We start from the raw sequence: 27,649 nt of genomic DNA, 5'->3' as shown, positions 1-27,649 counted from the left end.
AGGAGTTTTCAGGTGAGCAAAGTCTCAGCTTTGGTGTCATTGTGTGAGCCTCTGGTTCTGTCCACTCACACACGGGTATTTGTGTGTACACATGCCACACACTCCCAAGAGCAGAGCACATTGAAAGCAACCTGAGCTGTAGAGTCACACAAACATGAATTTAAATACAGTGTCCAGAATTTATTTCTGTGTGACTTTCTCTGTATATCAACATCCTGAGCTATAAAAAGTCCCTGAATAATGAAAACCCAAACATTTCCCATCACCTCCATCATATCTTCGGAAATATAAAACCCAAAGCATCTATCTTGTTCTAAACAACTCTGTAGGCATCAAATTTTTCAGGACTGTTGTTTCTGAGCTTTACTTTGCCTTACCTTTGTGTTATCTCAGTACAAACTCAATAATGGAGAGAAGTTCAAAATTGGCTTGCCTCATTACAAAGAATGTCAGAAAACACACTGGCTCCATCAACACAGAGCCCTCTTTTTCAGGGGAAAAAAATGTTTGTTTTTTTTTTTTTAACTGTATAAATCTGACCTACATATCAACCAGTATATAAATCTGGGACTGATTTCATCATGGGTAAATGCCTACAAACAGAAAGGTCTGTGACACTTCTAAACTCCATAGCCACACTTGAGATGGACCTTGTAGAAGATGTCCATAGTCACAGTAACTCAGACCATCAAAGATGTCAAAAGAAGGGAGGGATCTGAATCCGGGCTTTGAATAGTCAGACCGACCAGAATTCTAATTCTAGTTCTGTCACCTATTATCCATGTTACTATTAGAAGATTTATGTCACTATTAGATGATTTATGACCTCTTTACAAACCCAAAAGAGACCCCTAGTGCAAGGATTCTTTATATTTCAAAGACCCAGCTTAAGAGTGTCTCCTGCTTCCCTCCTCCCCCAGCTCTCTCCTGGCAACAGCCAAGGGCCCTGAGATAGGTTCCCAGGAAGGGCACAACCCCATGTCTGCTACCCATCCCTTGCTCAAGCACTGGTCCCCCTCCTTTCCCTCCTGTCTTCACTGCTAACCACGCCTACTCCATCTTCAAAATACTTTTCTTTTAGTCTCGGGCAATTTATCTTTGCTTCCATTTCCTGTGTAAGTGAAAAGCACAACCTGAAACAATAAAAATATTAAAAATTAAAGTCTTGGGTATTTAGGGAAATTGGGCTTAATAAGAAACTAGTGACATCAAGAGCCTTGTAAGTGTCCAGTGGTTTTTTTCCATAATCTTTACAAAAACCGCATAGTAAGGCAAACCTGGGCTCTGAAACCAGACAAAGCTGTGCTCTATTCTCAGTTCCAACTCTTACTACTAGTACATTCTCAGAACAATCACAAAGCCTGAGGTCCCTTTTTCCTTCACTGTTAAAGTAAGAAAATAATTTACATGAAGCACTTAGCAGTGTCTACATGGCAAAAAGCATGCAGTGAACATTAAGCTCTTATAAATATTTCCTTCCTCCAATCTCTTACACCTTGCTTTTCTTTGACCACTAGGTTTCAAGATAAATTTTTAACAATTTGTAACAATATATGGAGCAAAAAAATCTCCAACTGTTTCTTATATGTATTTAAAAGAAGTCACTTTATCATGTGCTATTGTGGGCTAACCTTGAAAGCCCATCACTTAGCAGTGGTGAGGTGGGAGGATGAACATATTCCAAGTTTCAAGTTCGACTCATCAAACTAGATCACAGTCTGTTCAGGGGTTTATAAGATAAGGCTTTGAGACAGATCTTAGTGGAAAGAGACTCATTCATTCATTTTAATTGTTCCCTGTGTTCTTACCCAGATCCATGTTACAGGTTTTGAGAGAACTGGAAAGAGCTATAGAACATGTCTGAGATGAGGAAGAATCAGAGTTACTCAGGGTAACTTGCAGGAGACATATGAATCTCGGCCTTTATCTTGAGTGAAGTGAAGAACAAGGTGAAGAACAGAGTAGCCAGATCAAACACTAAGCAAAAGTCGGTGGCATTATGTTGAAATAGTGCTCAGGTTTTCCCATTGTACACACTCAGTAGTATGTAGACTCCTCAGCCCCTGGTAAGTCTCCAAAGTGGTGGATGTGACAGGGATAGTTTGCATCTCCAAGGGTGGCTGCCAGCTCACCAAAAGTTTCTGAGTTTTCAGACAAGAAATCTTTAAAATTAAAACCTTTCCTTTTTCTTCTGTTTCTACTTCCTTCTTTCCTGTAGCCTTAGAATCTGGTATGTTTTAGTGAGGCAGGCAGAGGGGGTCGGAGGAAGATTGAAAATCAAAAATCTAATCTTAAGGGAAGAAATGATAAAATTTTTCATTGTCTGAGAAGAAACTAATAAGTTTTCATTAGCAAATGCAAACTATGCTTATTCTTTAAAAAGTGAATTGTGTCTGTGATCTGAATGTGTCCTTAGGTAAAAGCATGATACAGGCTTCATCATGATCATCAGACTTCTGATAGGACCTGTGAATAAATTAATAAATTGTAATGTGAAACTCTGATGAGGTATGTCAGTCTTGAGTAGTATATCTAAATCTGTACATATTTTTCTTCATGATCCAGTGATTCTACAAATTCAAATATGGGTACATTTTAATCATTTATATCAAGGTAAAAAAAGAAGAACATTTGTAGAGCTGAAGAAATAATAAAATACTTAGGTTTGGGGACTCATTGACTTACATGCCTTAAACCTGAGTCAGACTTCCCTGGGTACTAGTGTTATGGAAAAAGAATTTGCTCCCTCCCATCCATCCATAGCCAGACATTGTTTATTACTGAACTTTTCCATTTTAGCTCCTTTTGTCATTCTAAGGTAATCAGAAGGGAATTCCATATTTTGCTATTTTGAGTACATTTCAGAGACAGAAAAATCATGGGAGTTTGGCTGTTAATATAATGGTTTTTTTCTTCTGTGGTTATATAAACTCAACGCTGACTTCTATTTCCCAACATTGTATCCTTTTCTCTCTTCACCATTTTTTCATTTGACACATTTATTGGCATATTGGTGCCACAGAGTGAATAAGGCAGACACAGTCTTTATTACTGTGAGTTCTGAGAATAGTCCAAGCTTCAGATGAAGCCTGGCACCTTGCTCACAGGACATCTCTCTGCCCTGCCTTCTTGAGTTTCTTCTCACAGTTCCAAGATGGCTGCCAGCAATTCCTGGAGCTACTCCATTCACTTCTAGTCACAAAAAGACCCATTCCCCCATTGCTCAAATAAAGGACCTAGAACAAAATCTTGTTGGTCTCTATTGGTCTGACTTGGGCTATGTCCCAACTCCTAACCAATCAGGGACATAGGACATCTGAAAGGTTCAAGCCAATCAGAGCTTACCCTTGCAACCCAGTCAGCACTCACTCCGTATGGCTGAGAAGCTCGGGCACTTTTAGGAAGGAGAAGAGGGCATGAAGTTAATTCTGGAAGGAACAAGACATGTAAGGTCCCTGTCCTTACAGAGCTAATAGCCTCTAAAGAGTTGATGGGATGAGGGGAACTCGACAATCAGTGTATATGTGACTCACTTCTGATGCCCTGGGAATCTTCCCAGAGCAACAGCATGCAGACTGCAGTTCTGTTAAAAACTACCACTGAGCAGCCACCATATGCTCAAAGCTGCTGGCCTCTGGCAGTGATTTAGAGGTGAAACCTTTCGTGTCCAATTAGCCTACACTTTGATTCATGCCGTGCCTAAGAATTCATCTTTATTTATAAAGTTCAGGGCTTCAGATAAATTTGACAAGAGCTGCTGAAAGTTAAAGTGTTTGCAAGGATGTTAGTTTCCTCAATTAATCATGATTTAATTTTCCCCATGTAGAGCTGGTTAGAGAAATTTGCAAAGAGCTCGACCCAAACTCATGCTAGTAGAAATATTCTTCCTCTACCCTGTTTCCCACCTTGAATACTATATTTAATTCTAAACTCACTCTTTATACCTCATCATCAATCTAATGCTCTCAGTCAGTCAGTGGTTCTCAACCTTGGTCTCCCAATGCAATCACTTAGGAAGCTTCAGAAAATAGCAATGCCTGGGTCTCAACAGACTCTGTTGTAATGGGTCCAAGGTGCTGCCAAGGGTAACAACCACTGCTCCGAGCAGAACCTCGATACAGATGGAGATGTCTCCTTCGTAACATGCCACATTTGCACATGCAAATGCTACAGCCAATCAGTGAGGAAACAAAGTTGGCCCAAGATCAAATCAAATTCAGAAATCAGGAGAAATGTTTTCCACGACAGCAAGTCACCTTCCTGAGCATGCTTCTGTCCCAGCCCACACACCTCCCCACTCTCCACTGGAGAGGATGACCTGAGCTACCATCATCTTTTACTGAATTCAAACTATACAACATGCAAGCTCTCTGCCTCTAGTTCATTCCACTCCAGCCACACTGGTCTCTTTTTTTGTTAACACCTTTCCCATCTCAGGGCCTCTGTATGTGCTGTCTCCTCTGCCCAGAAAGTTCTACATACACTCACCTGACCTCTTCCCACTGAACACAAAACGTTATTTGCCTTGCTCACTCTACTTATTGCTCGGGGTTCTGTTTAAATGTCACATCCTCAAAGAGGTGTCCCTGGTGTCTAATCAAGAGTGAGTCTCCTTACATTCCCACAGCCCTCTTCATATTTTCCTAGGGAGGGGTTGTACAGTATGTGGCTCCCCTTCACACTGTAAGGTCCCCAAAGACAAGGGTGATTCTTTTTTGCTCACCCAGGTATGCCCTAGGACCCAACCTTACCCCTGACCCACAGCAGATGATGAAAAAATAGTGTACATGAAAGAAAAGTTCTATTCATTTGCTTCTGCTGAGAGACATTGTAAGAAATAGCTTCTGAAATATCTAGCAGTATTCACTCAAAATATTTAGGACCCTGTCCCCTACACTATATGTGTTCTCCCAGAGAGGGAAAAAAAAAAAAAAAAAAAAAAAAAAACCTCTCAGAGCTTTTCACAATCTCCATTTTAGGAATAATTTTATTTTTCTTGAGTATCCAGTTGGTGTTTGTCTACTATATTCATAAATCATGATATTTTGACTCCATAACGATTCTATAAATCATTCACCCACCCATCAGACTTCTCTCTTTCCTTTGACTGATTGAGAAGCTCAGAGACAAATTCATGAACCTCACCTACCCCAGCCCCTGACAGCACCAGAACAGGCTCTCCTGCTATGTATTTTGCATTTTAACATCTCTCCATTTCCATCTAATCAGCCCTGCCTTCATTTGCCTTCTATCTCCTTATCATTTATTCTTATATGTTTATAAGCCAACTTATATACTCTCTGGAACTAAGTGAGACACAGTAAATAAATTATTTTTAAAAAAACTTATTCAGGGAAATAAGAAAGCATAGCTGTGTGGCAAGTTGTGTTTCAGGGAATTTGAGAAATAGCATGTCCTGCTTGAGAGAAAGAAAACGGAGTCAGAAAAAGATCAGCTGTGAGCCTGGTACATGGGAGCAGTGGGCTCCCCCAATCCATCACTAAGAGCACTGGAGAACAAAGGGGGTTGGGTGGCTCCTTCACCACTAAACTTCAGCAAGCTGTGTGCCCACAGATCCCAAAGAGAAGTGGGGAGGGGCTGAGCAGTGTGCACCAGTTTATTGCTCCCAAACTACCAAAGAATTCTCTCTGCTTCGCTGGGGGAAGTCAGACCAAGAGTGCCTTCTCACAGAAGCACTAAACCAGGAGAAAAGCTGTCTTCTCTTCCCAAATATCATTGACTTCATTACCTTTATCTCGGCTAGCAAGCTGTAACAAGTCATTGTGTTGGCTTCCTAATAGTGCTGTAACAAATTGCCACAAATTTATTACCTTATTGATCTGAAACTCAGAAGACCAAAATGTATCTCACTAGGCTAAAAGCAAGGTGCCAGCAGACTATTCCTGCAGGCTCTGGGGGAGGATCTGTACCTGGCCTTTGCCAGCTTCTTGAGGCTGCCTGCATTCCTTGGTTCATGGCCCCTTTACGTCACTCCAACCTCTGCTTCTGTTCTGATATCACCTTCTCTGAATTGAGTCTTCTGTTTCCTTCCCTTGTATGGAGTTCACCAGATAACCCAGGATAATCTTCCCTAATCAAGCTCAGGAGGCTGAGGCAGGATGATCACAAGTGCAAAGCCAGCTTCAGCAACTTAGTGAGGCACTAAGTCAACTCAGTGAGAAACTGTCTCTAAATAAAATACAAAATAGGGCTGGGGATGTGACTCAGTGGTCAAGTACCCCTGGGTTCAATCCCTGGTACCAAAAAAGAAAAAAAAAAAAAAAAATCCTTAACTTAAACCACCTTCATAGTCCCTTTTGCTACATAAGCTTCTGAGAATTAGAACATGGACGTCCTTGGGGACCATTATCCCATCTAACACAGCTTCACTAAACAATTAGGTGTCTGTGGATACAGACATGAATTTAAGATGTGGTTAAAATCATAACAAAGACCTAATACTACTATGCAGTACTAGCCATTTGAGCCAGTTCATGAGTTCAAACAATTCAGCCCGAAGACATGATATCAAATACTTTTTACCCTGCAAAGTAGCCCAAGGTTATTTCCAAATGCTGATTTTTAACTCTTAAAAAAAAAAAAATCTTCATTGCTTCCTAATCAATAGCCCTCTAGCCTGCACTGTGATTAAAGCAGCTCTTTTGTCATTCTTCCTGCCTGGAATCCGCCACCCTTCCTGTTGTCCCTCAAACCCTCCCCAACCACCTAATAATGCAGTGGCATCAGAACAGAGTCATGAAGATGAGATAAACAGCCCCTCTTAAGAAGAATGTGAAGCTGAGATGATATTTAACAGAGAGATTAGGAATTTTTATAATCTTTCAAAAGGGATTTGACTTGATTTTTAGATAATTTTTCCAATCCTTCTTTAGCTCCAGGTATTTTAATATACTCATCATATATTCCTCTTGCCTTTCCTTACTCTTTTAACAAACTCTAAAAAAGTCCAGACCTCTCTCATTCTCAAGGTAAATGCCCTTCAAGATCCAGGGTCATGTCATATAAAGGGTCACTCGGTTGCATTTTTGCTCTTATTCCTGAGCATCAGGCTGGCACTTGCCTGCATGTCCCCATTCATAATTCACCCATCTGCTAATAGTGTCCTTCCCTGAATACCTCAAGAGCACATAGGTTTAGATAATATTGTAAATCGTTTTTTTAGCAGTTTCGTTTGTTCTTTCCTTTCTTTCTTTCCTGCCATCCTCTGCATTCCTCTAGCCATTTCTATTTTTAGGCAGGTCAGCACTTATTGATTTGTAAGGCTACTCCCTTCTCACTGTTTCTGCGATCACATGTGGAAAACAAGTAGCTACAAATGCCACACCTCACGGTGAGCTGGAAGAACTGAGCCATGTATCAAAGTCTAAAAGAGAAAACTTTTTGCTGACACCTGAAGTATCAAGTGAATATGAGAATTTAAAAACAAAAAGTTTGAATTTGTCTCAAATGGTCATTTATACTCACTAGGTTTTTTAAGCCTGGAACATCATTAGCAGATGAGCTCTGCTATTTTTCTCTTTGCTTCCTGCCTGGGGAGCAGAGCGGCTGTAGCACCGTGCAGAGCCGGGGCAGAGCCAGCCCCTTACAAAAGTTGGGGTCAAGGGCTTGAGCTGTTCCTCTCAGGCCCTGAAACTGACAGCTTCAATGGCTGCCTTATGTCCCACAAGACTGTGTCAGAGGCGCCTGGCCTGCCTGGGCTGGGAGCTAGCCAAACACTCCATCACTGTCTATCTTGGAGTGTGCCCAAGCCATGGCTCAATGGCCTTCTTGTTTTCTAGAATTGATCAGTTTCAATTCAACAACTGTCTCTCCTGGCATCCACACCAGAAAGTATCACCAGCACCTTCTGCTGCGATTTCCTGAGTGCTGGGAAAGCTGTAAGACTCCACGCCCTCCCCTCCCACCCACCAGATGCTCCTGAGATCACTATTTGTGCTTATCAGTTTGCAGTGATCCTGTTTGAAGCAGATGCCCTCCTGGAGACTGCAAGAGGACACTTGTAGACCCACTGACTGATTATCCATCACTCACAAGATGCTAGGCTGGGCCCTAGGGGTTTGTCTTTGTAAGGAGTCCACAGTCCAGTGAGTCACTCACCATGTATAAGGTCCCTCAATGTGTGGGAAATAAGGAAACAGGATAGATTTTAATGAAAAAGAAGAGGAAGACAAGATGCCAACTGCCAGGACCACAGAGGAGAAAACAGGGTGAGGGAACTCACCCAGAGAAGATGAACAAGCTGACATCACCAGCTACCCCTGCAGACGTGTCCACACCACCATCAGGGGGACACATGGACACACAACCAAAGCAGGGACTCTCACAGGTCCAAAAGTACATTTTTAAAAATTAGGTCACAACTTCAAAGAGATACTCAGAAGTCTCCATATAAAAGAAACTGTGTTGGCTTTTTATGGCCATCCAACCTGCTGGGTACCATCTCCTGAAATATTGAAATAAATGAGTAGGAAAAGTAGCCCTTTCCACGGTGTCCTTTGCCCTGGTCATTTGCCTCCCTCTCTTTATTCATGCTCTTGGATTTTGAGATCAACATCCCCTCGGCGATGACCCAGGGGAGTGAGACTTTCCAAACCCCAAGACTGCTTGTTTATAATTTCATCTCTTTCATCTCTTCTTGGCCAAAGTCCCTCCCAGGCCTCCAGTCCCCACTGGGAATCCAGCAGCCCTCCCAGGAGGTGTTCCATAGCAGGCCATGGGACTCCTTGCAGGACCCTTCCTGGACTTATGCCCATCCCTCCTCAGTTTCTGAAGACCAGCGAGGGGGCAAATAAGAATGAGTACTTCAGTTGTGTTCAATTCCAACATCCTGTGTTTCCTCTGTGGACTGCACTTCCCCCTTTCATACATGTCTGCCAACCATCTGAGGGGCTCAAAGAGGTCATGGTTAAGAGAGGATGAACCTTGTCAATGCCGTGTGATTTGCAGACTAGCAGCAGGGGCACCACCTGGAAGCTTATAAGAAACGTAAACTCTCAAGCCTCCCAGAGACCAACTGAACCAGAATCCACACTTAATAAGAACCAGCAGCACCATCCCAGCCCCACCTCCACCTCCTCACCCCCATCCCCAGCACACCAAAGCATGCTCCTGATTCAAGGGCACCTTTTGGTCACAGCAAGAGATGAAAAGAACTCCAGCCCTGCTCTCTGTCCTGTCTCAGACTCCCCTGAAGGATTCTTCCTTGACCACTGTTCCAAGGGTTATCTTCTCTCCCTCTGTTTTGGAGCCACACCTCTTGGAGTCTTAAGAAGTGACTCTTGCCTTGAACTTCAACAAGAACATTTCCTCCACCATCCATAGAAGGATGCTTTGTGTCAAGGGTGGCCAAGGCCCTTGCAAATCAGTATAGCACCTTGATTTTTTATTCATCAACCTCATGTTTCTATAGTTCATGCCCTGTATCACTTACCCCCTACGTAACCACAAATTGGCAGCTGGCATGTTATCATCTAATGAACTCTGTCATTAAAAATATTCTTCTGTTTATTATCCATCTGTTGAATCCCTAAAGCAGGCCCCAAACTCCACTGACATTTGTCCTCTGGGAGCTTGTGGCTCAGACTGCACAGTCCCACCATAGACCTCATTAGACACCAGTGATTGAGGAGAGAGAAACTCAAGCTTCACAAGGTAGAGGTGCCTGGCCACAGTGAAAGTAACAGATGTGTCCCTGTGGCCTTCCTCACTGTACCAACCCTTCACCCCTCTGTGACACCCCTGGTCTAACCTTGACCCTTTCCCAGCTCCTTCTTAGAGGACAGGGTTCAGTGGTATGAGAGTCCACCCAGAAAGAACAGGCCAGACAGAGAGGACAAGAGTACCTCTGTTCTCTCTTCACCCAATCCCTGGCACTCCTGAGAGATCTCCCAATAAGATCCAAGCCCGGGGCCATATGCTATTCTGCCACAACCAGCTCCAAAGTGGTTTGCATTTTCCCAGTTAAAGGGTCATAGGTCAAGACTTGGGATGTACAGAGAGGCCACAAGTCAGAGAGCTCTCTAGGTGACCAGATCAGTTTAGGATGACCATGGAGAGGTCACAAAAGCTGTAAGCCCAGATAGCCTGGGTAATTGAACCAGCTCCCTGAACTCACCTGGAGCAGGGTCTGTCCTGGAATGAGCCACCCCATCTTCCACAGATTGACTCAGAGTAAACCACTCCCTCCCCATGTTCCCCTTCCTTCCTCTTCATCTTCTTTCCCTAACTCCATCTTTTTTGCTAGCAAGTTTTTTACTCCCTGATTTTTTCACAAGCTTGTCACTTCTCCATAGTCCTGGAAACCACTGGATACCACCCTTCACCACCTTACTGCCATTAAGGCCCTCATGATAGACTTCACAAGGAAGGGCAGAGCAGATGATTCTGCACCCTCCACACAGGGCTGTCCCCACCCCACGTCCACAGGACTCCTCTGGCATGACTTCATTTTGCCTCTGAGCTCCAAGAGGATACCATCTGATCTCCAATTCCTTTTTCCACCTCCAGCCTTTCTCGTGGCCTAGCAGAGCTTGCAGTCGCAGCTAGTCAGAGTGCTTTGACAACATCCTTTAAACTACTCGGGCTCTAAGAAAGAGTTGTAGTAGTGATATAAAAGAATTTAGCAAATGACCCCTTGACCTTTTTCTTTTTTTAGGGGGGTGCCTGTATTATAAATGTGTTAGAAATACAAGAAAAGGTGCTAAGTTTTAAAAGTGCAACATCTTTCCCACCCCTCACCCTTTGGGAGAGGATCCCTCTCTCCCAAAGCCCAAAGGAAAACACAGAAGTACCAGGCAAGCTCTGGCTTTACTGTGCTGCCAGGAGGTGCAAACATTGACAGGTGGTCTGGGGAGGAGCAGAGGGTAGAGGTGAAGCTTTAAGGCTGTGGCAGGCTTCAGAAAACACAGAGAAGATGGTTTTCAGAAGCCACGTGATAGCTTATGACTTGAACCCTCTCTTGGTATCTTTGTTTTCAGGAAAGATCAGAATGGTTTACAAGCACTTTGGGCCGTTGGCCCTGTGTCTCCCTGAATGTGGACACACCTTGGGATTGTACCAAATGGTTCCCCACTCATATTTGAGTTACATTGTAGAAATCCCTTAATTACACAGATAAATCATACTTCACTACAACATTGCAACAATAACAGCAAAAAAAGCCTCAGCAAAACCAAGAATAACAATTCAAAGCCTCAGATTACTAATCCATCAACACAATTGACCCCAAGTGTCAAACACTGCACGCAGCATCTTCTTGACTTTGAATGACAGTGCATCCCATGGACTCTAAAGGTAGACAACGTTCGGTGTGTCCCTTATGACTTTGAACCTCACCTTAAAGATAGAACAGGCTAGCTGGGCACTGTATGTTGCCGATAAGCATCCCTGAAAATATATGTTTATTTTTAGGTGGTTTGAAGAAAAACAATTAGGGAAAAATACATGAACAAGGACATAAAAGCAGTAGGCGTTACCTTATACAAACTCTGAGTTCATGCTTCATAGTTAAGTTACAAGGAAAAGATAGTCTCGCATATATTTATTGCAGAAAAGATCCAAGAACTGTTTTACCTCAAATTATATATAATTCATATACACTTATATATACATATGCACACATCCTCCTTGGATCACCATTAGCCATCAAATAGTAATCAAATATTTCTTGACAGAATATTTCTTAACAGAGATTAAGAAATGAAAAATAAGGCTATCTTATTTTTTTACCTGCAAAGAACTCCTATTTATTACCTGAAAATAACTTCTATTCTGGTTGGGGATATTAGATGAAGATAAATGAAGTTTTTAAAAAAACCACAAATACATTAAATTCCTAGGACTCTGAATGACAAAAAGGCAGGAAAATAAATACAATCTTAGGATAACAACCACACACAAAAGTAAAAAACAGAGAAATCACTTAATGCTCTCCAAATTATCTTGCAACACTTTGGAAAAGAAGTTATTGAGAGCAGAAAGACACACTCTAAATATCACCTGGCTAGTTTATCTCCCTCTGCCTAGACATCGTCAATAAAGGACTGTATCTGGGACCAATTTACTACTGTTGTCTTACAGCCCATATACTTCTTTCTCTTTGCAACTAATACATTGTGGTAGGCTCCAGAATTCTCAAATGCACACTATTTTCCTGGTACCTTTGAAAAGCAAGTATAGGTAGAACATTAGCAGTTCATCATAATTCTCTGAGAAAGATGGGTTTCTCTGCAACACAGTTTATAAAGCTCCACTGCTGCACACACTCATTCATCACACTCTCTCCTAGTAAAACCACTGGCATGGTCCTACAGCCTAAAATAAATCTGGACAAGCCTAACACAAAAACTTCAGAGAGCTAACCTCAAAGAAATAACAGAATTCACTCAGATGACATTTAATCCAATCTACATGTAACAATAATAGCAGCATAATAACCACAATTTTTTTTTTTTTTTGTAGTAAACTGGGGTTTGAACCTAGGGCCTTGTGCATGCTAGGCAAGCACTCTACCAAATGAGTATATTCCCAGCCCAATAAGCATAATTTTTGAGCAATCTTTTTTTATTGTTTTAAATTTTCATGGTATCAAAGTTTGAAAACAAAGCTTTCCATGCATATTTTACATACACAATATTTTCCTACTATCTAGACATGATATTCTCAATATTTTACCACGTTCCTCATTCTTTACAAAGCCCTATGGTAAGGGTGCTCTGTAACTGGGAGGACCCATCGCAATTATTGAATGCTAGGTTGCCTTCAACTATCAGCTATTATAAACGTGTTGATGATGACTATTCTTACATGTATATATCCTTACACACTTGTATGAGTATTACTTAGAATACAGAAAAGATTGCTGAGTTAAGGGTGGAGAAAAAAATGTCGTGTTCAGGTTCTTAATTTCTATTACTAAATGGTTTTCCAGAAAACTTGAGCAAATTTACATTGCCTCCAGTCATGTATGAGTGCCCACATCTTCATCCACTCACCAGTACTAGGTATCATTCCTTTATCATTGCCAATGTGATAGACCGAAAATGGTATCTTTGTTTAATTTGAATTTTTTTTTTTTTTTTTTTTTTTTGGTACTGTGGATTTAACTCAGGGGAACTTTACCACTGAGCCACAACCCCAGCCCTTTTTCTTTTTAATCTCTGGGGCAGGGCCTTACTAAGTTGCTGAGGCTGGCCATGAACTTGCAATCCTCCTGTCTCAGCCTCTGGAGCTGCTGTGACTTGTGTATGTATATCATGCCCAACTTAATTTAAAATATTTTTACTCCAATATTTATTGGCATGTTATGTTTACTTTTTGTGACATGTCGATATTCTTTCCTATTTCCTTTTTTAAATTTTTTTTAGTTATCAAGATACTAAATAAAATACATTTGTTTTATTTTTAGTTATTTATAGTGGTGCTGACAACTGAACCCAGTGCCTTACATAAACCAGGCAAGCACTCTACCACTGAGCTACAACTCCAGCCCCTTATTTTCTTTTGAAGTAATCGTTATTGATTAGAAAATGTGCTAAGGTATCAAATATAATAAACTTCTCTGACCCTGCACATATTGTGACTATTTTTTTCAGAACATCTACCTTCCTTTTTTAAAGTCAAATGTATCAATCTTTTTCTTTATGGTTCTTTCTAATACGGAGCTCACATTCTAGAACAGGAACTATTTTAACAATCCTTTTATGTATCTCAGCAAAGTGTTGTGCTCTTTCTCCATAAAGGTCTTGAACATTCCAGGACACTTTATAGTTTTTGCTGTTATTGTAAAAAAGAAAGTTTCCACCATATTTTCTGAGTAGTGATAGCTGGTACCTGATAGAACTTTTATGAGCCTAATAATTCTTTGAAAACCCTTAACAGTAGTAATTCACTGGCCCACTTTATCATCACCCAGGTGTTAGAATTTCTTAGTGACCACTTCTGGACAAGGACAGGTGAGCACTGTTCCCTGCAGGCTGTCTCACTCTTATATTGTGTGTTGGATATGCTCAAAAGAAGTAATGTCTGTGTAGTGCCTTATACATTTTAAGTTTTCCCCCATATGTTATCTCATCAGTTAGTATGATCCTCGTCTTAAAGGCAAGGAAACTGAGAATAGGTCTGAATCACTTATCGGAGATCTTAAAAATGCAGACTTATGGGCCCTAACCAGACCTATTTCCTCAGATCCTTAAGGGAGTTGTAAAACCAGGAAGCTATTTTTAACTAGCTCCCCCTGGTGACATCTATGAAACATTTACATCACCAAATCAAAGTCAGTTAACGTGCAAAGTTTGGGGTTCTGAATCAGGTCCTTACTCCACCACACCTCAGTGATGGCTTCCTTACTGGGAGGTTCCAGCAATGTATAAATATGATTAAAGGAGATGGTATAAATTTTTAAAATATCTATGCAGAGGATCTTAACAAAAGGCACACTGGTTTGTGGACCATGGCCCCATGAACAGATTTCAATTAAAATCCAATCACTTCTTCCCAGAATCTTACTTTAAAAACAAAACTTTTCTGTGCTCTGGTTTCTATGGTAACCTCAGGACAAGAGGTAGAGGTCCTACCCCATTGGTCCAGCCTTGTAGCTGGTGAAGTTGGCTGAGGACAGCCATGAGCCGAGATGCCACCCAGCAGAGCCAAGTTTGCTTGGTGCCCCCTCACAATAGGTGCACCTGCTCTAGTGTAGGGTGTCTGGTTGGGGGCCCCATCCTGCCATTTAGTGTCTGGAAAGCTAATGGTGACCTTTTGGGGAATGCCAAAGACTTACCTGAGATAATAGATGCCTCAAAGAAAATATTCACTTTGGTTGGAGTTTAATGTACAAGTCAGTCACTCAACCAATGCTTATGGAGCTGCATGCTCAGCCACTGCAGGACCCTGGGACATGAGGAAAAAATAACATGCAGCCTCTTTGTGGGAAAGTAAGCATGGAAATAGGCATGAGACCATTGGTGGGCATCAAGGAGGGATTATGGAAGTAAGTTTTCCAAGTATGGAGAAAATATTCCAGAACTACTTTACCAGAATTCCTGAGGGAACAGTTAAAGCAAAGACATCATGAATATAATAGGTTGCAGAAAGTTTGGATTACAGGAAGGTTAAGAAAATAAATAAAAGAGTTAGGTGTGGTAGCACACTCCTGTAATCCCAGCAGCTCTGGAGGCTGAGGCAAGAGGATAACAAGTTCAAAGCCAGCCTCAGCAAAAGTGAGGCACTGAGCAACTCAGTGAGACCCTGTCTCTAAATAAAACACAAAACAGGACTGGGGTGCCCCTGAGTTCAATCTCCAGTACCAAAAATAAATAAATAAATGAGAGTTAGAAAGGCAAACCAGGGGCCAGACTTCAGGGACTTTGTGTGCTCTTAGAAGATGTGTGGATTTCTCTTGCATTGCCTCTGGTGACACTGAGAAGAAAGCAGACTAGGAGCCTTTTCCAACTGATGAGGTTGGGGGCTACGTTGGGGCAGCTCTAGGGATGGCAAAGAAGAGTGAGATTCTGAAGATACTTCGCAGGTAGAAATGGCAGGATGTGGGCAAAAATGATGTTGAGAAAGGAAGGGTAGAGCCAAGCAAGACTGAAATTCCAGAATGTGGATGTCTTGGAATCGTAGCTCCTTCTTAGGCTTGGCCTCATCCCCAGTCAGTTTCAAGAGTCCAGAACTCAGAAAATTCTCCCCACTCCCCTTCCGTCATCAAACAAGTACCTAACGAGGGAAGGTACTTTCCCCACACCCAGAACCAGGGTAGCATCTTTCCAGGAAGCTCCATTTCCATAAATACCGTTAATTCGGAAGCCGTCTGCTCAGTGATGTCACTTGGGTGTACAAAATTTTCACATCCACCATCTTCTTTGTTCCTTGAATAAACCTCAATTTGCCAATAAGAAAACAGAGGCTTAGGGAAGCTGTCACTTGCTCAAAGTCCCAGAGTTTGTTCACAATGAGTCCAGGGTGCCAATCTGCTCTTCCACCTTAAAATTCACGGAGGTTAGAAAATGGTATGACCACAAGCCAAATCACTGGTCACAACAGAGACACCTGACAGGTTAAAGAAACGGGACCAAGGCTAGAAGATGCATGGCAGTTATGCTGCCTGTTCAAATAGGACTCGTGTCTTTGTGAGATGAGTAGACAGATCTAAGGAAAGGAAGCCTTCAGCTCAGAACCTAGTGGATTCTCAAGAAACCTGTTTGGTTTTCTCCTCATGGTTCCACAGAAATAGGACCTCATGCCAGCACATTAAATAAGAAACTTCCCCAGCCACCTTTTTTTTCCACACACACAGAAGAGAAATCCTTTGCAAGAAAGGAGCTGGCTGAGGCAAGCTGGTTCCATGGGCGAGAAGTTGCTTGAGCAGGTTTAGGGGGAACACAGGTGTTCCCCTCAGGGAGGAATTCGCCCCCATTCATATTTAGGAAAATGCAGTGTTGTTTCTAATTTCCTATGAACTGCTTTCTCACTTCCCGTGATTGCTGAGGACCTTCCTCCCTGGTACTGCTGCATGTATCCTTGATAAAATGCACATGCACGTATGTGAGGCTTAAAATAGGTAGCAAGCGTGCCTGAGCAGCCTGTGGGAGTGGACACCAGAGCAGAGTAGGGTTGCTGTCTATGTTAGTCAGGGTTCTCTAGAGGAACAGAATCAACAGGAAGTATGATCATAAAAAGGGGATTTTTTGGGGGTTGGCCTACACAACCAGAAGCTGGACAGTCCAAAATGGCCATCTGCAGCTGGAGAGCTGGAAGAACCAGCAGCTGCGCAGTCCAAGATGCAGAAGCCCCAGAACAAGAAAGATCAACAGTGCTATCCTAGTCTAAGACCGAGGCTTCTGGAAACTACCTGAGCATCACTGGCAGAGTCCACTCGGAGAGAGTGAAGAAGCAATATCCTCAGACAATCGAAGCAGCGATCAAGAACCCGTTCAAGAACAGCTGAGCTTTCATCTGCATCTGCTTCCTTGTTCTTCCAGCTTTTATTCCATCCTATTTGGTGGTGCTGCCCACACTTAGGGAATGTCTCCGTTTCAGTTACTATCCCACATTCCAATCATTGCTAGACACACCCTTATGGACACACCAAGAAGCTTCTTAATCATCAGCATCTCTTAATACAATCAAGTTGACAATTCAAATCAACCATTACACTCCCCCGGGCGGTATCTTCCAGAACACAAGGAAGGAGAGAAAGCAGGGATGAGGTGGGAAAGGGGCAGTGGACGCTGCTGAAGATCTCCAGACAACTCGAGGCAGGGAGAATTGTGAATCCTCATTTAAATTCCCCAGTTCTTAAAGCCCCCTAAACAGAGACAACCTGTTGCAATGACCACCCGGCCTTTGGAATGACTCTTCTGCCCCTTTAGAGTAAAGGTGATTTGTTCATTTTCAACTGAGACATAGGCCCACTAACTGCTTGCCCAACACCTCAACAAACAGGTAGCAAAGCACAGACTTGAATTCAGACATTAGGAAAAATTATCTGGAATTTAGATATGAGGCTATGAGCATCAAGATGCCTTTCAATGTCCTGCTGGGTGTTGTTAACACATCTGCCTCCCAGGATTAATTAATTATCTAGGGGAAGATTACTAACTTTGTTTCATTCTGCTAAAAACTAAAAGTTTAGACTGCGAGGTTACATGCTAACTTGTAAATCTTGTTGGGAAGAGAAGCAAATAATTCCTGTTCAGTTAAAAATTATCAATGGTTATCTTTTTTATAGGACAATAACCAGTTTTCTATTGAACTCAGCCATTTTATTCTATAAATTGCTTTTTATGTACCTATAAATACTGAGTTCCTCAAAATACTCTTTGACAAGATTTACTATCTTACTGGTCCACTTATTAATGAGTTAATAAATCTTTGACGTACTCATTTTACATTTGCATGAGAGTCATGTTTTTAAGTTTTTAAAAATTCTATTTCTCACTACACTGTAGAGCTTGTGTTTTTTCCTCCAAAATAGCATTTTTATGGTACACACCACACACACACCACACAGTCAGGAAGGCCTCATCCTACTCACCAGATAGGGGACACTGGACACAAGGGATGCAGACAGTTGGATGAAGGGTATTTGAGGGCTCCCTCCTCACTGACCCACATGTCTACCATTAGGGATCTCCTGGGACTCCTCATGTCTCATTCATTGACCTCAAAACCCTGCTCTTGGTAACTGAGACAGCCTACCAACAAATGAAGAAGGGGCCTCGAACCAGTTCCCTGTGCAGGTAATGGACTGGACCAATGGTCTGAGTTCCTTATAAGGCATCACCAATACCTCCTCAACTAATCTTCCTATGACACACAGTTTTGTGAGATAACTGAAATGCTTAGGGAAGGAGATGTAGGTCCTGCCTGGGATATTTTTTTCTCTGGGCAAAACTAACTGATGCTCCAGAGAGCAAACCCATGACTTAGGCTTCATTAGTACCTCACAAGTGCCTCAAAATTAACCACTCCAATTCACTCAAAGAAAAAACACAAGGAAGCAAAGAGTTTAATGGATTTGAGAAAGAAGGCCTTCATTTTACATACTTAACAGGTCACTGACAACTATTCACACTTTACTGAGAGAACATCTGAGCTATTAGCAGGTCATTTCACCTCCTCTCTTTAAAACCTCCCTAAGCTCAGAAAACAACTCTGATAGCTCCCAGAATAGAAGGTGATCTGGGATTTCAGCCTGACCACTGTCTGCCAGGCAGTTTTGCTGGCTATAGATGCTTCCCAGCAGTTAGCATCTTGCCAGGGAGTATCGAGCTGCAGTCTGCACTGTCTGAAGGGCTTCTGTTGGCCTGAGTTACCCCCAGCGCTCCATCTCTGTACTTTGTATTCAGCATTGACCGTGTTCAGAAGGAACCGTGCTGTGTAGTATGGAGCACTCTGGATATGGACGTCCCAAGGGTCTTCCTATCTAGCAAGGATATAAGACAGACCTAAACAGCTACCACATAGGGCAGAAAGTGATTAGTAATTCACAAATATTAAGATCCCATTATGCGTCAGTTAATGTGTACCAGGTATTCAGTGGAAAGCAAGGGACAGTGCCCTTGTCCTTAAAATGAGTTCAATAAACATTTGTTGAAAAATTGTTCAGCACCTACAATGAACCAGGCATTCTCTCATTTCATTTCCTCCTCACGAGTTCTTTTAGCAGATAAGGAAACAAAGGCTCATAGATGTTAGGTGACGTTCTCAAGGTCACTTCCATGGTGAATAGCAAACAGGATTCAAATGCAGAACTGTCTGACTTGGGAGATCCTCCTCTTTCAACCTTACTACATTTATCATTAGCATTTTAGGGACACATCTTCCTTCTGTGCAGTTGTGACTGGTGCTTTTCCAAACCAAGGAGCCTCACAGGACACAGGTTGGCAAGCAGTACTGCATCCACTGCTAGTCCCAGATAAGGACTCACAAAGCCATGACTGATGGATACAACCCACAGGGATGCTTGGATACGTCTCTGGCTGTCCCTTGGAATCCTATAGCATAAATGTGATCCACTTATTTTCCTTCCAACAGAATGAGAGAATGAAGGGGCAGAGAAGAAAGTGTAAAGTGATTCTAGAGATAGGGCACAAGTTCCACACCCTTCTTTCAGAATTCTTCCAGCAGGGCTGACCCCACACAGAACAGACAGCCACTACACATCATAGCTGAAACTCCAACATGGCTTCCTCACCAAAAATGGTATTCTCTCCACTACCATCATTTTGCATTAACCCAAAAGAATTGTTTTAATCCCCTTTCTTTTACTTTCTTGGGGAAAAAGAAGAATTTGGGACTTTCACAGCTTAACAAACCTGGGTTAGTGAACTATGGCAAGCTGACCCCGTACACCCAGTTCTTCAGCTCCATCTCCCCCGGTGCACCCTGGGTAATTCTGGGTGATTCTTTGGGACTCAGATCAGACATCTCCTCCAGAAAGCTTTCTCTGATCCAGCAGGTGTACACATTTGCACACACAGTAGTTCTGCTGTGAGCTCCCATGTCCCTCCACGCTGCCCCCAGCATAGCGTATGCTTCACTATCTTGTGCCCAGGCCTTTTCTGTAAAACACCTGTCTTCATGCTCCGTAAAAGGAGGAACTGTGTCTGGTCTTCTACTTCTGACAGTCTAAGGGTCTCAGGAACAGCTGCCCTGACCAACTTGTACCAGTTCCCTAGAGGCAGAAAATTTCATGTTGTAATGGCTGGATTGCTTCCCTTCATTCCTAATCCATGACTAGGCAGCCAATTGGTCATGAAAGAAATAATTTGGGCAGCTTTCAGGAACATCTGACCCAGCTCTCTTCTGAAGTATACACAAACAGGAAAATAAAACAGGACAAAGAACTCCAGGTCACATGGTCTCACCTTCATTTCCATTAACCAGCTTAACTTATAAACAGAAGTAAAATGTTTAAATGCCCTTCCTCTGTCAGCATGGTAACCAAGATTCAATGGAGCTGGGCTCACCATTTTAAAATGCACCTTTAAAAACTCACCTGGGTGGCTAGAGCCATTTTATCAAACTGAACACAGGTTAATCTGAGTGGATTAGAAAAATAGTTCCCTGTGTCTGGACAGACAGTACCTTTAAACAAGTTCTTTTCAAAAAATGGCATTAAGAAATGTTTTACAGGAGTAGGGACATGGCTCAGTGGTAGCACACCTGCCTAGAATGTGTAAGACTCCAGGTTCAATCCCCCACATTACAAAAGAAATAGAAATAGAAATAGTTCGAATATATTAAGCCCACAGACGTAAAAATAAAAGTAAAACTCAGTACCAAATCAGCAACCCTGAGTCGCAAGACTAGAGAACCTGGCTGGCACAGATAAGAGATATGGTTATCAAAGTTTGCTATAAAGTTTATCTTTCATTTCCTGCACAGCTAATGATGGAGGAATCACAAAACATCTTTACATTGCACTTGCACATTTTTTAATCAACTAAAGAAAAAAAACTCACCTTTCCTTCATATTTTGTTTCCTATTTCCAAAAAGAGATTTGATTTTTCTGGAAATTTAAATTTACTCTTTGTATTCACTCAGAGAATTATCTAACTTCTACCTTCAATCTGTCCCATCTCAGTTTAGTTTCAAGTGGAGACTTTATTTCATCTCCAGACATGCACAGAGTGCTTTGTATCCCTGTATTATTTCTCACTCTTGGACACAATTGCTTAGCGAGGCAAGAAGCCTGCTGGGTAAATCAAACTGACTACTTTTCACTCTCTAGATTCCCTTTAGGGATGTGAAATCGAACCCATACAACATCTCCTTCTGCAACCAAAATCATAACAACTCTGTTGGACTAAAGCACGGGATATTTTTTCTATGTTTTTAATCAAGTTTATATTTAACTAAAAAAAATTTTTTTTAAATAAATGCTAAGCTGTTCTCAATTAATTATTTGCTTTGCTTTGTAGACTATAAAATATGGAGGTGGGTTAATATTCTTCGTGTTCAGGGTTTTATTGACATTTCAAAGGCAGATAAAAGCTGAGAGATTTCTAACAGAGGAGTTGTGTACACAATACTGTCTCCCAAAAGGTGACTCAAACCAAAGAAGACAATAACCTAACCTGAAAGGTGTCAGCTTCCGTTTTCTTCCCTCAGGAGCTTGATATTCTAGAACCTAAAAAGGACCAGGGAGCAGCCTACAGAGGCCCTCATAGCACCAATAATACCCATCTCGGTGGAGAAATTTGGACTTGGCTCAGCCCATCTGCTGTCACTGCAGCCCAAGGTTGCCTTTCATTTGGAAATCATGCTGTCAACTTGGTTTAGAATAAACATGGGTGAAGCATATGCTTATCCTTGCTGCCCAGAGAGATGCTGGCACGAGGAAACGTGAGAGCTCCTGATTGAAGCTTGTTTTGATGGGTTCTCCTTTTCTCTTCTCCCCTAGTTACAGTGACCGTGGGAGGAAAGCAGCACTTGCTCGGACTGTATGACACTGCAGGACAGGTACATTTTTATTATCTGGATTCATTAAGGATTAGGGAAGGGGGTGTATGAGAAAGAATGGCCCATTTGGCTAGGGATATGGGGACTAACCAGAGGGGCCAATTTATTTGCTACCTAAAAGACAATCAAACTCACATTCCTAATTTTTTTTTTAATTTATAATTACAAAAAGCTAAATCAGTATAATATCCAAAGTATCGATAATGATTTAGTCATTTACTGACAACCATCAATAACCAAAATAATATATTTGACCAAAAGTCTCAATTTCCTCCTACCCAAACCTAATCCAGAACCAGGCTTAATGGGGTGATCTCATAAATTTTAGTTTTACTATTTTTTTCATGTTATTTTCTTTGCCCATCCTTCATTTGAATTGCCTAATGGACTGGGAAAGTGTCTAAAAAGAGACTGGTAGAAGAAGTATCAGCAGCAGGGAGACAACAGATTAAGTGTTGGAAGAAAAGCCAGGATTCTGGATGCTTTCCAAAGTGAATAACTGGGAGTTGACTCTAAATTCTCTAAGATTCTGGAAATACTTCCACTCTGACAGAAATGTTTCTTCAAGCTGGAGAACCCGGGCAAACAATAATATAAAACCATGAACTAGAATCTTCAACTCTTAATTGGCACAGTCTATTGGGTAAAAATATCACCTTGGCTATCTTTCCTAGTGCCTGTGCATCCTATGAAGTTTCTAATGCCCTAAGTTCATAGGCTGGAGGAGGAGAAGGCAATAAGCAGTTGGTGGCGGTGGCCCAAATTCTTGGATAGAGCTTGTTATCATATGTTGTGGGTCATTTATTTAGGTCAAAATCAGCGGGTTATTCAGCCTGTCCAAATTCATACATCTTAAGTCCTTTGGAATGAACATTTGACCATGGTATTTCCCACTGTGGTTTCCTGGTAATTGTTATTACTTACCCACTTGCCTAGCCCTTTTTCCATGATTATTTGAAGTTATGTCATTTTGCTCAACCTGAAAACTCCCCATTAGAAAATAAATACATGGAATCTCTTCGAGGAGTTCCATGTGCATTTGCAAGGACCATCATATAAGATGTATGCAGGATGTCAAAGGGAACCTGGAAAATCTAGCACCAGACTCAAGGCCGCTAGGAGCATCCAGTTGTCCCTCATGGGCAGCTGGGAGTGGGGGTGACCTCTCACACATCAGTAGCAAGACCCATAACTAGAAAATGATGCCACCCCCATTTTCCTGGAAAAATCAGCTCGCCTTCTCTGCTTTAAGGTCAAAGGGCCTCAGTACAGGTTGTATCCTCCAACATAAAGGCTCCAGCCATATCAGTGCACTGTTTTGGGGACTGGAATTGCCAACTATTATTCAATCACACAATCATTGAGGTGTCCCCATTCATTGGGATCTCGGAGCCTGAGAGAGTTTACACCCTCCTCCCTCATAATCTTTTTTTTTTTTTGGACTTGGTATTGAACTCAGGGACACTTACCCATGGAACCACAACCTCGCCTTTTTTTGTATTTTATTTAGAGACAGGGTCTCACTGAGTTGCTTAGCGCCTCGTTTTTTGCTGAGGCTGGTTTTGAACTCTCAATCCTCCTGCCTCAGCCTCCTGAGCCACTGGGATTACAGGCATGTACCACTGTGCCAGGTTTATAGTCAAATTTTATTAACATAATCCAGTTTGAAAAATTCAATACAAGAATTCTTTCATGACTCTGAACCCTGTTTCCCTTGCCTTCTCCAAAGCCCTCTATGCCCCTGGTGTCCAACCTGTGTTCCACTTTTTCTGTCACAATAGTCGGCTCCTGTACATTAATTGCCCCAAGAACCTCCTCCTTGGGCCATCGTTCAATTTCAAATCCAATAATACTGTTTAATAGCTCTTATGGAGTTTAATTATTCTTTTTCCACTGCTCTTGTCCTTTATTTTTTTTAAATAATACTAGTATAAGGGTTGAAGCTCTCAGACATAAAAATATCAAACTCCAAATCAAAGCAAGCAGATTTGCCCAAACCTTTGACACAGAAGTGATAAATACTAATAATAGACTAACAAATGGGTTCTAGATATTTCTTCAATTTAACTTTGACTTTAATGCCTTCCACCAGTTATTTTGAAAGGTCAGTGGGGAACAAGGTTCACAGCAGGTATAAAGCATAGGGAAAAGGAATAAGAATATCTCTTAAGCTTCCTTCTATGCCTAAAATTCTATGATTAGAACTTTAAAAAGATAATTTCAAGAAAGCCTGAAAGAACTTGAGTATTAAGCAAAAGGAAGAGGCCAGACTCAAGGGAGAACTTTCAGTAGTGAAAGATTTCAAATACTAGGATGTTATACTGAAGGATAATCCATCATTCATTTTCTAGAATGGTAGTTGTCAAACCATAAGAGTCACCTGTAGGGCTTGTTAAAAGTCAGACACTGGACCCATCCCCAGAGTTTCTGATTCTATAGCTGGGTCCCAAGAATTCACATTTCTAGCAGTTTCCTGGTGCTGGTGTTGCTGGTCTGTGTGGCAAATTTTGAGAATCACTGTTCTAGAAAATTGCCATTCAAAGTTTGATCCACTGACCAGCAGATCAGCATCACCAGGAGCATGTTAGAAACACAGATCTGGGACCTCTCCCCAGAGTCAAAGTGAATTTGAAAATTCACTTTGTATGCACATTAAACTTTGCAAAGCACTACTCTTGAAGTCTTTGGTGGTTGAAGCACTGTTCCCAGAGTTGATTCTTGTGATCCTACAGTACAGCCAAGAAGGCTTTTAGTAAATTTAATTTGAAACATTGTTCCAAAAGTTCCATTCCCAGTCCTAGGTAGGATAATTCACCCCTCCTGGGTTAGATTCTATCTAATAAATGTTGCTGAGGTCTCAGGACTAAGGACTATCTATAACTAATTCAAGATTACTCGCTTGGCCAATTAGTAATGAAGAAAGATGATCTCCAAACCAGTTGATAATCTCTAAACAACAAAAAATTAAATAAGTCTCTGAATCTGGCTATGGAGCTCCATCTTGCTTGAATAATTAGATTTTATTACATGAATAAACCAAAGAGCAGTGCCCCTCAGCATTGTCTTGAGCTAACCATGGGTCAGAGTCAACAAAAACCACCTTAAGAAGCAAATGTGTTTTGAAAGATAAAGTGATGGGAACACATCACTTCTACCCACAAAATCAGCCCTGCACAGAATCATTTGACCCGTTTCCCCCTATTCTGAGGTACTGGTCTGCCTCAGGCATGGCTTCAGCAAAGCCTTGGCTCCAGACACTCCTGCCCCTTCACAGTTGAGCCAAGCACTTGATAAAGACATTTTACTGTGAAGTCACACACATACACTGTCAGCACATGGCAGCTGCCTCCTCGACCCCCGGAAACAAGCTAACATGTGGACTTTGAGCAGAGACCTTTGAAGATAAAGAGTCTGCAGAACTCTGGTCCATCTGTTGGGTAGAATTCCAAACATTAGGTTAGACAATGAAGTGGGGAATTTACTCCCCAGATCATGCTAGGGAGGCGATAAGGCCAATCCTCCAGCCAAATCCATTTAGGTAGAGCCAACTGATCCTCTACAGCACATGCCTCTTGTGGTGTGTTACTGAAAGTCTCTCTGAAAAGAATTTCTAGAGCTCAGATCTTTGGCCCTGCTGTAGAAAGAGTCCCAGAGCTGACTTCCATGATTTGCTCTGTGCTGACCAGTTCATTTAAAGCATGTCATGAGGGACCGAGTGGAGAGAGGAAGGTAGAGTAGGCATGCTGCAGCAAACTCTGGGCATTTGCAGCCCAAAGAATGGCAATCTGGAGGAGGAGTCATTCCCAGGTCATGCTTCTGAGCCAGGCCACCTAGAGTGGAGCCAGCAAAGGTACCAAGACACCTTGCATTCCTCTCAGTAGGACCCCGCCCAGACAAGCGACATGAGCACACCCTGCTCATATGGTGGCCTCTTGGGACAACCTCCAGAATGGAAATATCTCAAAGAGCATTTGCAAAATGGGAAGTAGCAGCATTGCCAGGGACAAATGAGCACCTCCCGAGATCAGGAGCCAAGGGCAGCCAGCTGTCAGCCAACCCAGGCTCCAAACTTCCCAGCAGGGTCCATCCCAGAGTTTTCTGCACACCATCCTGACACAGTAGGGGCTGCGTGTGGTGCTGCCACCAGTGATGGTGGGGACAGGAAGCCATCCGCCCAGAGCCTCACTCACCCAGGACTGCAGGCCACACTGCTCCACCAGAATCTGGTTTCTGAAGCTCCTATTTCCCCCAAGGGCTAAAGAAGCACACAAGCCAGCAGGAGGGAAGTACAGCTGGGGTTCATTAATGGAAACCGAAGGTCCACTTGGACACACACAGGCCTTTCTCTTAGCTATTGGCTGACCCAGTGGAGCCATCTGGAGCACGGGATCTGGCCTCAACCCTCTGTGGAAAGTTTGCCTGAAAACTCAGAACAAATGATTTTCCCTCAATAAGCAACTCAAACTTCCTTGCTCACAGGCATTTACTGTGGTTTCTAGGGGGATTAGGGAGTAGTTAGCCCACATGACAGGTTATTGGTAAAAGTAACCGAGGACCCATCTTACTTCTCCACAAATTATGAAAAATGAAACTGGAGGGATGTTGACCGAGAGACACAGAGTTTACAAACATGTGGATCTCATTACTACTCAGTTCAGAAAAAGTCAATTTCAGAGTCAGCCTTGGTATCCAGTGAGGAGAGGAAAACAGTGCCAAGAACTGCAGCTGTTGTTGACATAGATGGAGGATGGACTCTTTCACTCAGTCATTAAAGTGCTTCCCATGCTCAGGACACCATTCCAAGTAGTCTATGGATACTAACGCATTTCGATCTCACAACAACCCTATGAGGCCAACACTATCATCATTTACATTTAATGATAAGGAAACGGAGGCAGAACCTACCCAAGATCACATCATAGTCACAGGCAAGGTAGGGACGTGAACCTGGAGAACTTGTCTCCACGGTTTATGTGCTTCAGCACCATCCTATGCACCCAGCCCATGACGCATACCCATGTTTTCTAAACCAAGCCTCCCCTGTGGGAGAATATGAAAACAAGATGGTGCTGAAAAATGCAGAATAAATGTCCCTAAAACCACAAAGAATTGGACGTAGAATTCTATTCCCAGTTCTTTAATGTGAGTATGAAACAGGGAGCCGGGCTCAGTGCAACTCTTCTTGCTACTCAAAGTGTGGTCCCTGGACCGGCAGCGTAGGCACCCAAAAACTTGTTAGAAATACAAATCCTTGGGCTTTACTCCAGACCTGCTAAAATAAGAATCAGCACCTTAACAAGTATCCCAGGTGGTTCAAATGTATGTAAAGTCTGAGAAGTGCTGATCTAATGGCCTCACTAATCCACCACCTGTACCATCTTGATGTGGCTATTCTGAAACATTTTTAGGAGCCAGGTGTTTGTCCAATCTGCTGCTGAGGCTTCCTCTGCACTTTTTAAATAATCACCCATAGTTCCCCACCACCACCTCAGAGCATCAGATCCACCTTCAGACTGGACACTCTCTTGCCCATGGGGCAAAGTTGGGTGGAAAACACTCAAAAACCCCAAATTCCCCACCCCTTTGTCCACTTTAGCCCTCCAAAGTCCCATCAAGTGGCTCTTACAGGTTAAAACATTGTCTCTTCAAGAAGCTCAGATG

The 27,649-nt window shown here is 42.3% G+C and overlaps 2 protein-coding genes across 2 annotated transcripts in view; one reads left to right on the top strand and one right to left on the bottom strand.

Annotated features, from left to right (window-relative positions):
• Window positions 1–27,649, bottom strand: part of KCNH5 (potassium voltage-gated channel subfamily H member 5) — a 700,940-nt gene that overhangs the window by 540,012 nt on the left and 133,279 nt on the right. The gene's annotated exons all lie outside the window — the stretch shown is intronic.
• RHOJ (ras homolog family member J) overlaps window positions 1–27,649 on the top strand; it is an 87,879-nt gene that overhangs the window by 40,297 nt on the left and 19,933 nt on the right. Inside the window, exon 2 of the mRNA XM_079126305.1 lies at window positions 21,930–21,988. Coding sequence (XP_078982431.1) covers window positions 21,930–21,988 — 59 coding nt within the window. The remainder of the gene's footprint in view (window positions 1–21,929; window positions 21,989–27,649) is intronic.

Source organism: Sciurus vulgaris, assembly GCF_902686455.1.
Source record: "Sciurus vulgaris genome assembly, chromosome: 2".
Classification (NCBI taxonomy): Eukaryota; Metazoa; Chordata; class Mammalia; order Rodentia; family Sciuridae; genus Sciurus; species Sciurus vulgaris.
The sequence above is the reverse complement of the archived record's forward strand: the minus strand, read 5'-3'. Positions and strand labels throughout refer to the sequence as shown.